Source organism: Parus major, chromosome 4 (genome assembly GCF_001522545.3).
Source record: "Parus major isolate Abel chromosome 4, Parus_major1.1, whole genome shotgun sequence".
Classification (NCBI taxonomy): domain Eukaryota; kingdom Metazoa; phylum Chordata; class Aves; order Passeriformes; family Paridae; genus Parus; species Parus major.
The window spans coordinates 10,853,256-10,868,680 of record NC_031771.1 but is presented as its reverse complement, the minus strand read 5'-3'; the positions used below and the strand labels follow the sequence as shown (position 1 = coordinate 10,868,680).

General features: G+C 38.7%; 1 protein-coding gene across 5 annotated transcripts in view; it reads left to right on the top strand.

Annotated features, from left to right (window-relative positions):
* The window catches only part of DCLK2 (doublecortin like kinase 2), an 83,801-nt gene that overhangs the window by 36,062 nt on the left and 32,314 nt on the right, over positions 1 to 15,425 (top strand). For 3 of the 5 annotated variants that reach the window (XR_001520926.1, XM_015624026.3, XM_015624029.2), the window contains exons 3-6: positions 7,829 to 7,931; positions 10,248 to 10,346; positions 11,636 to 11,683; positions 15,242 to 15,336. Coding sequence is in view for 3 of the 5 variants with exons in the window: in XM_015624026.3 (XP_015479512.1) it covers positions 7,829 to 7,931; positions 10,248 to 10,346; positions 11,636 to 11,683; positions 15,242 to 15,336 (345 nt within the window). In the remaining 2 variants the exon portion in view is untranslated. The remainder of the gene's footprint in view (positions 1 to 7,828; positions 7,932 to 10,247; positions 10,347 to 11,635; positions 11,684 to 15,241; positions 15,337 to 15,425) is intronic. The other 2 variants (XR_001520927.1, XM_015624028.3) reach the window with 1 other exon arrangement.

The window sequence follows — 15,425 nt, the reverse complement described above, 5'->3', positions numbered from 1 at the left end:
TGTGTTATAGAGACAGATAGGTTGTACAGAGTGATTAAAAATGATCCAAGATTTCCAGAATTTTAGTTCTTTCCCTATTATTTTCTGATGTCTAAATAGCTGCACATAATCAGTGCAATATTTGAAATGCCATTTTGCAGACAGATCAGTTTTGCCCTTTGGAAGAATTGGTGAACTGACCTTGCCAGAAAGTCCTAATCCACTGAAAATCTTTAAGAAATAGATTCATTGAGGAAGCAATTTTAACTTATGCATATTCCTACAGTTTATTTTTCTGTCATTTCCATTGCAGTGAGGATGATGTGTTTGAATCACACCCAAATGCAATCTTCCATTTCCATGTGTGCTCATTTTCAGAACTAAATTTTTGAGTTGTTAAAAAAATATATGCAAAAATCTTTTTGAGATTGAGATTAAAAACAAAAATGTGAGATATGCTCTATCCTGTCATCCATTCCAACAGCTGTGGGGCTGTGTGAGTTTTGGTGACATGACTAGTCTGTTTATTCAGTATTTCTGCATTGTCATACTGTAAAAGGCGTTTCCTGGGCTTTCTGCCAGACTTTTTCTGTTTACCAGGCAGCAGGCAAAGATTTAACATTTCTGCTTCCTTTCTTACTCCTTAGATTCCCTGTGGGATGGAAGGGCTTGTCTTCTCCTTTTTTCACTGTTGCTCCTTGTCATGGAGTATCAGTGGAAATTCATTTTCTAATGGTGACTGTAATTATGTGACACAACCACTGATTAAATAGTCATTTAAGTAGCTGGCCTAGAAGAATTGCTCTCATTATGGTCTTTGTTTCAATTTTTTTCCCTCTTTTTTCTGTTTTCCTAAATAGGTTAACGAGCTCCCTTTATCTGTGGCAGGCAAATTTAACATTTACAAATTATTAGAAGCAGAAAACTTCATTTTTCTGTCACTGGCTGCTGAATTTATTAAACTTGAAGGATTAAACAAAAGGATGCAAGATGCCAGACCTGAAATGCTAAATTGGACAATGTCATGTGGAAGTTCTGACCTAGAAATCTTATTTATTTCATAGTTTATTGCAGTGTCCAGCAGAGCTGAGGAGGCCCTCAGACCTTTCCCAAGCTGTGGTTGTGCATAGCTTCATGAATGTGAATAATTTTGTTGACTGCAGTGGCACTGCTGTGAAGTTTAAAATTAACCAACAGCATGGGTTTAAAAGGGACTTTTAGAGTAAGAGTAAACCAAACAAACAAGTTAATTACCTAAATTAACTATAGTAAAGAAGGACCTTCAACATGCTCTTTAATATCTGAGGTAATTTTGCTGGTCGAGATGCAGAGTCATATAACAGAAGATCAAGTATTGAATTTTAAATTTTTCAACAGAGTTGATACTTTTGCATTCTTTCTGCATGATCTGATCCGTTACCATATTTCACATTTCCCTTGCAGACAAAATAGTTGTGCATTTGAGCCTCAGAAATTAAGAGGCATTTGACCTAATTCCAATTATTTCCAGAGAACAAAGGAGGGATTTTTGTCCCTTCTTGTCTGCTAATGACCTCATGGAAATTGACTGTTGGGGAAGTTATTGTGATGCCTCTCATAGTCCTCATAGCTGCAGCCAGTAGGAAAGGTGTGGGTGTCTAGAGTCTTACCAAGCTCACAGTTTTATGTCCTCACACTTAGGGCTCCCCAGCCTACCCCAAAGCTGTTTTGGGCAGATTTGCCCAGTCTCTGTTAGCACTTGGGTTCTGTCAAGCAATAAGTCAGAGGTTAGCAGCTTGCTTACCCTACCCCTGGGGTTGAGTAATTTTGTGCACATTGGGAACTCCCAGAGAGATTCTGTGCTAGAGCTGTCACAGAGGATACACATAAGCTGGTGAGGAACAGAAGCTTTTGCAAGTGTCAAGTGCTTCTTCATTACACCACTCTGACCTGATTTTCCAGGTTTACTACAGATCTGATGTAGCAGTGGGTTTTGTTGCAGTTCTTGTAGGCTTCTGCCCCTTGAACAGTTTCTTTATTTTGCCTGCTTCCAAATTGCCTGGCATACTTGCCTTTGACATTTTGTCATTTCTGTGAAGTGAGTAGGTTGTTAATTAAAAAAAAAGAATACTGGCAATTACGGTGTTTTTTTAAAGGGCACATCATGGTCTCATTGGTTTGACTTTTCTCAGTATTTCTTCCTCCTGGGTGTATTCTAGAACACTACCCATCTGGCTATTCCCTCACTGAAGACATGTCAGGAAACATGACTCAGGATAGCTAGGCAAGCAGCTGCCATAATTTAGTACTGAACTTCTTGTGTGTCTCTTGGTTAGTCATGAAAGTCATTGGTGTCTTGGTAAGTAGTTGAGAATGTTGGTCAGGCACACTCCCCTTTCCCTTGGTCCAGTTATTCTGAGGAAGAGCAGAAAGGAAGGGGAATTTCCAAGGGAAAATATCCTGTGTGAAAGTCACGGTACTCAGTAGGGAAGGGTGGGAATGCCCTTTTCACCTTCCTTTCTGAGTTCCTGAGGCTGCCCAGAGGAAACTTGCTTTTGAAAGTTAAGCATGCTCCTGTTGATGATGGAGCTGAAATGGCAGAGAGACAACTGACCTGTTTCTGCAGGAGTGCTTTCCTTGCATTTTGGACCACAGGACATGCACAAACCCTGGGAATGTAAGGCTGGCAGCTTCAGGAGACACTTGCAAGAATTTTAATAAGACTGAATGATAGTGAAGAGGAAGTGGAAGTGCTAAAAGTATTTCAAAAGGGGAAACAAAAATGGTGATTGCAAATATGACCTGACTGGTAAAATAGACAAATATTTGACTTTTGCTTACTCAGAAAAAAAGTTGATGCAAGGGGCAAAGGGCAGAACTGCCAGGGCAGCATGGTTATAATTTGTCCCAGTCAGAGGAACAGCATTTTCCACAAGAAAAGTGGAGACCCCTCACACTTAAAGCAGGAGCAGGGAGGTTGTATCTATATTTGTCATGCTGATGTTTAAAAAATGGTTCACTTTTTTTTTTTTTTTCAGCAATTCATAGAGAAAAAGCCCACTGTAGTCCTTGAAGAATTTCAGCCTCATATGCCTGTCTCAGCTGCTGAGCTGAAAATGTATTCACAAATCCAGCTGTTACTGTGCATGCCAGTTTTCCTATTTCTCCTTTTGCCTCGAAATTCTGTACTTCCTTTTAAAAATATTTATCCCATATCCTGTTTTCTTGAAGTCAGTAGATACAAATATTTCTTCCATTGTTAAAACAAATACAAATAATTTCTTGGGTCTTTTCCAGTTTTGATGTTTTAGATCCATTTTCAGCTGCTGCAGAGAATCTGTCATCCAGAGCTGGCCCCAGACACAGGGTGTGGCTCTTCAGGCTTAAAATGTGCAGTCCTGTAGCTGATTACTTAAATGGAATCAGACATACTAAATTAAGCCAAACTATTTGTCTTTATAGCCCTTCCTTCTATGATTGGAATGAAGCACATTTGTAGAGCTGGAATAAATACAGTTTACCCAGCAAGCTCCTGGCTGGGGATTGTTGAGATATGATCACAGAGCTCTGTTTAGTGCTAAAGATTTCAGGGAATATGAATTTCCTGGAATTTTTCAAGTGTTTATAAAACCTTGACTCCAGTCTCTCTCTCTTTTTCTTTTTCTTCTGGAGATTGAAGGAAAAATATTTTCTGGGTAACATTTATCTGTTTATTTCAATCTATGTATTTTCAATTGTCCATTGTATCTTCATCATAAAGAACAATAAATACACAACAAATTATATTTATAAATGATTGATCATTATTCATGTTTTTTCTGGAGGGGAACGTATCTTCTATTTGTTAGATGAGGTGGGAGTAGGGATTGATGTAAATCACATTTTAAGGCATGTGTGGTGGTAAGGGGAAAGGGATTTCCATAAGGATGACAATTTGTATATTCTAATCCAGAAGCTCAGTCTGATTGAAGAGGTATTTCTTTGGAAAGAGCAAACATCTTCAGTTTTAAATATTTGTCAGAAACATAAGCCTATTTTGGAAGGTAAATATGATGGGTATATGTGACATTAAAGCACTGCACTAGTAGACAGCTGTGGCTCAGGAATTTGATTTTTCTAAGAGATGTGTTTTTCTCCCTTCTTTCTCAACACCCCATATTTGTGGGTTTTTTCTGCATGTAAGCTACATTTTTTGTGGTTTTTTTTGCTGTGTGATTTTGCCAGTGCTTTGACCAGTAATTGTCTAGCAAGCTAGTCATGACACTCCTATAACATAGTGTGGTTTCTGTCATATGTATCTTTTTATGAGAGGTCTTTGTGTTTGTCAAAAACTTCTTCCAGTGTCTCAAGTTTTCATTCCCTCAGTCTTTTTTGAGCCCATCAGGGATGCCCTGAGTGGTTTGCACATGGCCTCAGAAATCTGGAGATTTTTTTTTTGAGAGAATTTAAGTGAAAGGATTCTGAGGAGGGGACTGAGTACAAATCCAATCCAGTCTTACACATTCTCCACTCTGCTGTGTGTAGACATATTTTGAAGAAAAGGAGTGCAGCAAGACAACCTGAGAGCAGCCTTGAGTTGTCAGAGGAGCACCAATGAATCATATCTTGTTTTAAGGAGAGGGATAGCAGTGGAGTTACCAGGTCACAGGCAATGTTTGTCTGGGAAAGGGTGTTGTATTTAAAAATAAAGAGGGTTTAACACATTTTAAACACATTAATTGAAACAAGCAAAGTCATCAGGAAGGTGCTTTTAGCACCAAGTGTAACAAAACAAAGAGTGGGTGAGACTTTGGATGGATAGTGGAAAGAGAAGCATCGTTGTTGTATAAACCAAATTTTGCTCCCTAACTTTCTGGAATACCTGACATCCTATTCATATGCAGATTACACTGCTAACGAAACTCTGAAAAGAAGGTTTTTGAAATTTTTTGTTTACAAATTTCTAAACTGATTGCATCCTGATTAAACTAATAACCGCCCCCCCTCCTATGACCTAAGTTCAAATATTCTTTGGAGTGGAATTATGTGATTTGCAAGTTAGACCATGGTAGATTTGCAGTATTCAGAATCACATGCAAACAGGTTAGTAATTTCAACATAATAATTTTTTGAACACTAAGCAAAAAGCTTTTATCATTAATTGCTGTGTACAAATTAATTATGTAGGAGATGCAGACTTCATTTTAACATCAGTTTTCACCTTGAGAGATTTTCCCTTGACTTTATTACAATAAAAGCCTAGAGAAATAACTATTAAGTCTTACTTTTAGAAACATGTATTTCCAGAATTTAGTTTTAAAAATGCTTTCCTCACCTCATAATGTGGAGTGATTTGGTAAATTCTGTCAGGTCTTTATTCTTCATTGCATACACTTGTTCAGTATTTTTTTCATTCTTGTGTATTTTATGTGTAGCCAGTCTGGATTATTTGTGGGTAAAACGGGGACTCTGAGTATCCCCTGCTGGAATACAGCGAGCATCTGAGTAAAGCTTTCTTATAGCTGTGTTTATCTGGCTTTCAGTTCTAATTATATTTAACACCTTTTACAGTGAGGTGAATACTTTTTTCAGTGATCTGTCTTGGTGTGTGACTGACAGGTGGGAGTCACACAGGTCAGGCAGAGGCTGGCATCAGCCTGAACTCCAGGATAAAGGTGCTGTGTCTCCACCTCCAGCAGCTTATCCCATCACTGGTACTCAGGATTGCTCCTGTGTATTTTTTGCCTGGGGAAGCTCTACGTGCATGAACATGAGAGGAAGGATACATGGGAATTATGTGTTTCCTAGAATTCTTTATTGGTTCCCATTCCTAGTAGCCATTCTCAGCAGATTTTCTGGAGCATTTCTAAAGGTGCTCCTGTCATCTTTTGTGCACAGATCTGAGCCTTACTTTGTAGAATTGCTCTGCAGACAACAAAGGGATGCTGCTGCTTGCAGTTATACCTCTGTGTATTTCCCAGACTCTGACATAAAATCTGTCATTCCTTCCTCCCTTACTCTCACTTCCAATGTTAGACTGGATGGGTTGAGGGGTGAGGTAAGGTGAGGCTTTCAGTCAGAACAGAAAGATTCATTTTAGGCACTGCTAAACCACAGCATTTAACTCCAACCTGCTCGAAACAGCACTGCAAGGGCATCAGGAGCAGTGGTGGGCAGGCAGAGCTCGTGGAAATGGCTTCAGGTTTAGGGGCTTCGAGTGTGAGCTTGCACCTCAGAGAGCATCTCTGCCCATGTCCTGCCAGTGCTGCTGAGTTCTGCATGTGTGTGATGTGTTCTGGAAGCTTTCTCACAGCTTTGCCCGTTGGCTTGGTTGCTGGATTCCAGAAATCTGTGGAAATGATGATGAGTCCTCTTGGCTACTGAGCAGAGGGGAAGAAATCCCAAGTTAGCAAAACTTCTCTTAAATTTGTGCAGCCTTTTGAATCCAATTTTTGGTGCCTGTTTGGCTAACTAAAAGCAGCAGTTTTAGAGCAGAAAATGTCTCTCATCAATGAGAGTGAACTGTTATTGCGTCAGTAAGGTGACAATAAAAGGATTTCGGTGCTGGCTGTGGCCCTTTGGCTGCACAACACAGTGTTATAACTCAAATCCATAAAATGTAACACAAGTGCTGGATGCTGTGAGCGGGCTGTGCCGAGGGTCCGGCTGCTCTCCTGGGGGAGCTGCCATGACAACTGCACTGCGCCGGAGTTCCTGCAGAGAGCTCGGGGTCACTGGCACTCCGAGTGGCTCTGGAATATTGCAGGCACCAGAGACCCCTTCCTGTGCTTCTGCCAGTGCTTACCATTATCCCAGTGGGTGAAAGATGCAAATGGTCCAGGTATTTGACAGATATCTGGGAAGGAAAAAAGCTGGTTTCTCAAAAAGCAGATTTTCGTATTACTTCTTTGGTTTCATGGCTTTACCAAATGATTCTAACGTTTTACTTCTAAATTTCATGTGGGCATGCAATGTTAAAAAAAATGGAAACAACTATACGTTAAAATTTTAATCCATTTACATCTGAAAAAATGGCTTGCTGACTGCACACTTGTTTCCCTCACAAGGGAATTAGAATGACCTCAGTGGATTTCCTTGTTGTGATTTTTTGATTTTAACTGTTTTTAAAGCAGACACTTGCTCTTCCACAAGAAGATTTTTATTGACTTTTGAGGAAGGAGATTTTTTCAAGGTCTTTGGTTTTGTGTTTTTAAAGAATGTCTAACCCATCTTTTCTTTCTGATATCCTGATCCTCCTTGACATACATTAGCTGGATAACATCATTATCCAGGTAGCATCATTACTTGGATAATTAAAAACAGACAACTGCAAAGAGCATGGAAGGGACTCTATTTCTTTATTTTCCTGAATACGAAATATCTTTTAATGAAAAGCGGAATTATTTCATGATTTTTCAGCAGGACATTAAAACATGGAAATTAAATGCCGCAGAACATAAGAAAAAAAAACAATTTGCAGATGCAATCACTTTAACTCAACAGATCTTCCCACAAGCAATTAATGTATTCTTAATACAAAAAGCTTTGATATTTGAATAGTGTTTTCAGATGTTCCTGTCAAAGTAATGTGTGTATAGTTTTAGGCAAAAGTCATCAGCATGCTTGTGTAACTATAAGCAAATGTACAGATGTATAAGTGTAAGAGTTTTTGGAGGTAATGGGCAGTCATATTTTACATTCTTGGCCGTGATGTTTCCTGCACTGCTAGAGAGCTCAAGTACTGAGGAGCCAGAGTGCTTGTGTCCCTCCCTACCAATGGACATTATGGTATTGCTGTGAGAAGATGAAGACAAACATTGATTGTTGCTGCCTAACACAAAGGTTTAGTTTAGAAAGCGTGCAAACTGCATGTGTGTGTTTTGCTGTCCAGGTAACGTGCTTGCAGGACTTCTTTGGAGATGACGACGTCTTCATCGCGTGTGGGCCGGAGAAGTACCGGTATGCTCAGGATGACTTCGTGTTGGATCACAGTGGTAAGGCTGCACATCCTGAACCCAGCTGAAATAGGAAATTCTCTATCCCTTTCCCCTGCTCCACCCTCAAGAGTGGCGTGATTTAGGAAAATATACATGGGAGGATGTTTTCCTATAGGTAAGAGTTTTTTCAAACCATCTTCTGGATGGTGTAAGCCTGTTAAAATGCACCAAAAAACTTGATCCAAATTCCTACCAAAACAAACACTGTCCCTAAAGTTAAATGGAAAGCAGAATTTAATTGTAAAACATTCAGTCATGGATCTAATGGATTTAAAATCTGTGAAAGATGTTCACTTTTGGCATCTGTCACTCTAAGATAATTTCCATATTGCTTTCTTCATGAGATTTTTGAAAAATCTCATATGTAGCCATGCTCGTTTCCAGTCTTGAATTACCCTGCCAGACAATTCACACACTCCAGTCTTGTCTGCTACAGACCAAGTGCTGGCCTTCTATGTATTTTGAGATTATAGGAAAGAGGTTATACAAACTGGGACTTTGTTTGTGCCCCTGCCGTCTGCCTTGGGTAGATCATGAATTCAACTTGTTTATGAAAGTTGTTTTTCTGTAAAGAAGAACTCTGTAATGTAAGTTCAAGGAAAAAGCAATCCTCTACCAGAGGGTTTTGGAATTGTCTTCGAATATCAAATCATAAATATGAGGTTTTTTTTCCTGCATCTTCATGGAACGGTAGAATGGGTTTGGTTTGAAAGGACCTTTAAAGGGACCATCTAGTCCAACCCCTGGCAATGAGCAGGGACATCTTAAAAAGAAAAAATAAATTCAGGTAGCTCCATTGAACCTGAGCTTGAATATTTCCTGGGGTGAGACATCTACCACCTCTCTGGGCACCCTATTCTAGTGTTTCACTACTTGCACAATAAAAATTAATTCCTTATATTTAGTCTGAATTGACAATTTTTTTTTTAGTTTAAAATAATTCCTCTTGTTCTATCACTACAGTTCCTACTAGACATGGGTTTTTTCTGCCTGTATTGTTCTAACTGTAGAAACACCCTGTTTATCTTTTATGAAAAAAAATTAACCTCTGGTAAATAAAACTTTCCCTGGGGATAATTAGATTATCCCAGAGGAGCTTTATGTTGTGAATGAAGAATTTAAATTTATTTTTTTTTTCAATAAAAGCAACAGCACCTGCTGTTCCTGCAATTTTTACACATGTCATTTTTTCATTACAAAATGCTCAGTTGCAGCAGGAAGTACAGATGTATATCTACCCACTGGCCTGTACATTTGGATGGATAGAGGATTCAGCTGCCTCCCATTCAGCTGTTCCTGCTAGGGTGCTGCTTTTCCAGAACTGCTCCATTATGTTGAGTCAGTTACTGTGGGGGTGACCAAAAGGGTGTTTTTTAACATAGTTAACAGCTAAAAAAATTACTTTATTCTCATGAAGGAATGGAAGAGCATGGTTGTGTTGACTCACAATGCAAATCCCAGTCTGGGCATGATGCTAATTTCTCTAGCAGGTTTTAAGGCTGTAAATCTGCTTTCCCCATTTCACAAGGCACAGGCTCATTTTCTTGTCTTCATCTCTTGCCTTTATCTCTTCAGCTTTGGTGGTCTCTGCTTCCTCTAATAGCTCTGGGGGTCTTACTGGGTAAAAGCAGGTTATGTACATGACTGGCAGGGCATGCAGCTCAATTTACTTTTTTTATCATGATATAGCATCCTAAAGATGACATCCGCATCTGGGACAAAATAAGGAGAGAAATTTATGATTCCCTTTGGAGTGATTTGTTAAAGATGCTAACCACAGGAATTAAAATGTTTCCAAAATGTCAATGCATGTGTGCTCATTGATTCCATTCCCATTGATGTTGTTATTTAATGATATGTAGCTGATGGTAAATGACAGTAATCTATTGTTTTGGCCTTCTGTAAGCAATAGGCATTTTTCACCTGTTCAAAAATTGGTCACAGCATCAGTTTCTTGAAAAAGAAGGGAAATAATGCTGGCTGTGCAGTTGCCCTGTATGGAAGTGCCATTACAGCAAGAGCCTTGGCATCAGCATTTGTACAAACTTGAACTGTGGTAATAATCCAGCCTCAAAACATGAAGAAATATTGTCTGCAGAATGTCACATACAGTACTGAGTAGCTCAAACAGGTTTTTATGGTGAGTAAGTTAGAGTTGTGAGATGCTCTTACAAATCTGTTTGACTCAGCTGGGCAAAGATGTTTGCAAAGTGCTGCTCATTTTCTGGATGCAGAGCCACGGTGGTGTGTGGAGGAAGCCTGTGCACCAACCTGCTGTCAAAACCTGTGACAGAGAATTTGCTTGCTTTGTAGAATGTCGTGTTATGAAGTCTTACTCCCGCTCCTCTGCCGTGAGACACGCTGCATCCAAAAGTCCAGGACCTTCACGTCGGAGCAAATCCCCTGCCTCAGGTACTACTGCTAGGAAAGAGCTGAACACATCAAAAACATGAAAATTAGTTGTTTTTTTAAATGGGGTGAAAGAACCTGTTGGCTCTGTCTGTAATACAAGTGTTCCCAGAGGGGGAAAAAAAAAACCCTTTTTTTCACTTTATCTCAGAGATTTAATATTAATCTAAAATAAATTTGCAATTTTTCTTTTTTTAAATCCTAGGAAGAAGCATGGTTTCTACTTTTTAATTACAGGCACAAATGGTTTCAGTTTATGAACATTGGAGTAATTTGTGCTAATTGTGCACTTGGGATATGTTTTCAGCATGGCACTTGATTTTCCTGAAAATATCAACTGCAGGGTTATATATGTGGTTAAATTCATGTTCATTGAACTAGAGTATATCCTTAAATTTTGAATTAGAAAAGTTTCTCCTATATAAGCCAAATATTGTCAGAAACACAGGCCTTGGATGGTTCAAGTAATTTTAGGAGATGTGCTGTACTGTGATTGCCCATTAACAGAGAATTTTTCTTCTTGTGCTTCTCATAATTTCAAAGAAAGATGTTCACACTATGATTTTGCCACCAGTTTGGCTGAACACCTTATGTTTAAACCACAGTGTCTTTTATGGACATAAAAGTAGGAACTTGGTTTTTTCAAAAAATTTTAACTTCTTAATTTAATTTCTAAATTCTTCTTTTTCCCCTGAAATCAAACTATTGAATATGTAAACATAGGATGCTCTTTTTCTAATGTAACTATAAATGTAAGCTTCTGTGTATATTCCAAACTGTGACATATTCCATATTCTCATCTCCACATTTGTTTTGCCTAATTGATGTTGGTTAAAGTAATTTTATCTTTGGATTCTTTCAATGTGCAGTATCATTAATCTATCTGTAAGGGTTGAATGTTTAACTGGAAAGCTTCAAAGAAGGATTGCAGAAAAATGTATCATGAAGAGCAAGTTTTGCAACTGATCTACATTTCATGCAATTCTGTTACCTCCAATGAGATCATGTAAAATATCTATCAGCAGTGAATTTTATGCAAAGTATTTATATGTCAGTGCTGTCATTTCCATACCTATTTCTGCTTAGACCCTCTTAGGTTTGGTTAATTTGAAAAATGTATGCAAAGTGTCTGGTATTTATCCTTCTATTTACTTGCCTTTTTTTTTATTTTTTTTAACATGAAGTCTTTACTTATCTTTTATTTACCCTCCCTCCTTCCGTGCATGTTCAGAGCTGTTTAATAACTTCTTTCCTTAATGTCTTTTTCCTTTGTGTCAAATATATGAGTACAGTAAAGAGGAGTGGCCACTCCAGTGCTCATTCTTCAGCAAAATCCCCAGGTGAGCCATATGGCTGTATATCACTAGTGTGTCTCCTCCCTCTCCATTTACCTGTATTTTTGGTGCTGTGTTTGTGAGTATTTTCAATCTTGGAACATGTTTTGCATTGAATGAAGCAAAGACATAATGGGTGTTGGGTTTGTTGTTTTTTTTTTGTTGAGGTAGATAATTTCAGTGAAATAATGCTTTTCAGTTGTTGGACATCTGTTAATGGTGACAAAATTAAATTTTTAAAGGTATAATTTGACTACAAGTAGAGGAGCATTCTGAGGAGCAATACATTTGTATGCTTATTCTAAAGCATATAATGATAGAAAATTTCAGTCAGCAAAAAGACAGGTGTGAGAATTACTGAAAAAAAGCAATGCTAAACCATCTCATGTGTTTCAATTTTATGTGCAATTTCTTCTTTTTCTTTGTTTTGTTCTATTATTTCAGCCTAAATTCTAAAATAACCTGTGGACTCACTGAACTTTCAGTTCATAGTCAAAGCATTTGTGAAACAAGTAACATACAAATAGATGAGCACATCAACTGAGTCTTTGGATGACACTAGAAGTAAAGTTTTAAACATTCCAGTTTGCCAAACATGTACCCTAACATGTACTATTTCGGAATGACAGAGAAGTTTTGGGCTTTTTTTCTGGATATTCAGACTGGTATGCATGTGGAAAGAAACCTCAAAAGAACTTGTGCTTAGAGAAAATAGATTAAAAAAGTAAGTCTGGCATACACAGGGAATAGCCAGCGCATCAGCAGACAGATTGTGCCAATACAGATTACTGAGTTATTGAGTGAGAGCAAAAAAAGATTGCTGCTGTCTGAAATAGCAGTGTCATGGTTCAACCTCAGCCAGCAACTAAGCACCACACAGGCACTTCCTGACTTTACTGCTACAGCAGGATGAAAGAAGTGAATTGGGAGGGTAAAGGTGAGAAAATTAATGGGTTGAGGTATCAGTGGTTTAGTAACTGAAGCAAAAAGAGTTATAGCAACAACAATGCTGCAATGACAATAAAGAAAGAGAGAGAAATAAAACCCAAGACAGGCAAGTGATGTGAATGAGCAGCTGACTGATGCCATCTCATCCCTGAGCAGCATTGCCTCTGCCAACATTCCCTCATTTTATTGCCAAGCATGATGCTGTATGGTTTGCAGTATTTTTTGCATCAGCTGGGGTCAGCTGTTCCACCCGTGTCCCCTCCCAGCTCATGAGGAGCAGAAAAGGCCTCGATGCTGTGCAGGCTCCGCTCAGCAGCAACAGAAACATCCCTGCAGCACTTCCCAGCACAAATCCAAAACACATCCCTGTGCTAGCTGCTGTGAAGAGAATTAATTGCAGCCCAGTCAGAACCAGCAGAAGCAGCTGGCTGACTCGCTATCGATGCAAAATCTTTACATCTGGACAGGGCCAGTTCCAGCTTTCGCTCTTACTGCCATTGCTGAGCAGCTGACAGGCAGTGCATCTCCCAAGGCACTGGCAAAGAGGAATCTGCAGACAGTCCTTTCCAGTAGGATCCTCAGCAGAATGAACTGTGTCTTCTATAATAATGGACAAAATTTGGAGGGGACTTCTGGGTGTCATCTAGACACGCCCCTGGTTTAGAACACCACCCTTCCACACCAAGAATAGCGGAGATTTAGCAAAGAGCTACACTACTGTCAGTATAGGCTGGGCTCTTCCTCCTGAGACAGTCTTGGGAGAGAAGAACAACATTATGTTAACCAGGCAGTTTCACTGGAACAATTTAGTGGTTCTGTCAATGCTTAAAGAGGATGGTAGTGACATAGGTAAGGGTGCCTTACAGTGGTCAGGTCCAGGAAGTAGTGACTTTTCTGTGAGCTGTATAAAACAATCTTTGAACAACAACAACAAAAAAATTTCCTCCTGTAGTAATTGTTTGCCATTTGGAAGCAAACTCTTCTACTGAAGTATCTCATTTTTTGTCATGCAAGAAGCAGAAAACAGTAAGATAGCAGTCACTAGCCCTTGCCATTGTCACACTTGCAAATTCTGTCTAAAACAAGGATGCATTGATATGCTAGGTTATCCAAAACAAATGGTTGAAGTCTACAGGAGGGTAGTGTACTCTTAGATGTTTTCAGTTTCTGAAGAAAAACAAGAACCCTTAAAATCGCCTATTTTTCTTACAGGCAAGCATTTTTAAAATTAATATGAAAATATCCTAAATACACGGAATACTTTTAAAATAAAATACTATGGTCTTGGTCCTTTAACAGAACTGGGAATATAAATCCAAGTTATCAGGCTTCAAGATAGACTTACTGTGAAGCTGAACACCAATTAGTTGTATCTTAACATCATACATCAGAGAAGGAGATTTTCTGTGAAAAACAGGGATTTGTGTTAGGTGCAGAGCAGTCAGCCTGGCCCAGTGGCAGATGGGCTGCCCAGGATGTAGTAACAGGCCTTGAAAGGCATCTTCCATACTGAGATAATCTTAGTGTGCTGGGTCAGTGGACACTGGTAAAATAAATCCAATAGTTTAAGAAGTGAGACATAACCCATGACAGACCTCAGTATGTAAAGGAATTGTGCAGGTGTATCCCTTACTTAATTTGAAGCTCAGTTTCTGTTTACCAGGGATGTTTTTTCTTTCTGGAAAAAATAATTCATCACCATGCTATGAAGCATTTTCAGCTCTTAAATTTCTGCCTAGTATTGTATTTTTCTCTCCCCCCCAAAAAACGAGGATCAGCTAAAAAGAAATGATGTCTCATCATATAACTTTGCATCATATTTGTGTCTGATGGACAGTGTGCTGTTTTCTCTGCATGATGAAATTCATCAGTTTGTTCTTTTCAGAAAAATACAAGGACTGACCTAAGTCAAATTCAGTACATCAGAGATAACAGATGTTGTATGAGGCCTCTCTGAAAATCTAGATTTAAAATAAATGAAGTCTTTAAGTTAAGAGGGAGGGTGTTGTATGTTTTCAAAGACACTTGTGCATATTGGAAGCTCAAAAACAACCTACTAGCTTTTCTCTTGTTGAGGTTTTTTCCCCTAAACCAGTATTTGCTGAACTACTGCTAAAGTTTTCTGTCATGCAAACAGTTAAATCTTATTGTTTGTTTGTTTTTCTTAGGGAAAACAAACAACCTCATGTTCTGTGGAACATTCTGCCTAGAAAGTAAGGCCTTGATCCAAACTGAAGAGGATGGTCAAATATCCTTAGAAACATTTTCTTTCTAAAAATTCTGTATGATACCACAATTTATTATGCAATTTTTAAAGGCTGTGGCTTTTTAATTTTTATTTTTTTTCTTGTTTGTTTCCGTGCCCAAAACTCTTGCCCTAGCAAAGAACAGAACGTGCCTTTTTAATCTCTGGAATGACAATGCAGTATTTCTGTGTCATCTTGATCCCATATCCAGCCACCTGAATTTTCAGGGTGCAGTTTTGTCTCATGCAAATGGTGTAATTTATTCCTAAATGCTGAGGAGTCTGCTTTTCTTTGTTTGCAGACTTGACTGGTAACTTTTCATTTTTATTCATGTTTTCTTTCATTTTTTCACTTTTATTGTTTTGGCCAGTTAATGGAACCCCAAGCAGTCAGCTATCCACTCCAAAATCTACAAAGTCCTCCAGTTCTTCACCAACAAGTCCAGGCAGCTTCCGTGGACTCAAGGTAACAATCATCAAACCCCTGAAATTTCCATATTCATTGATTGTATGACACTGTTGCTGAAAGAAAAATAAAAAGCTGTAATTTTGGAG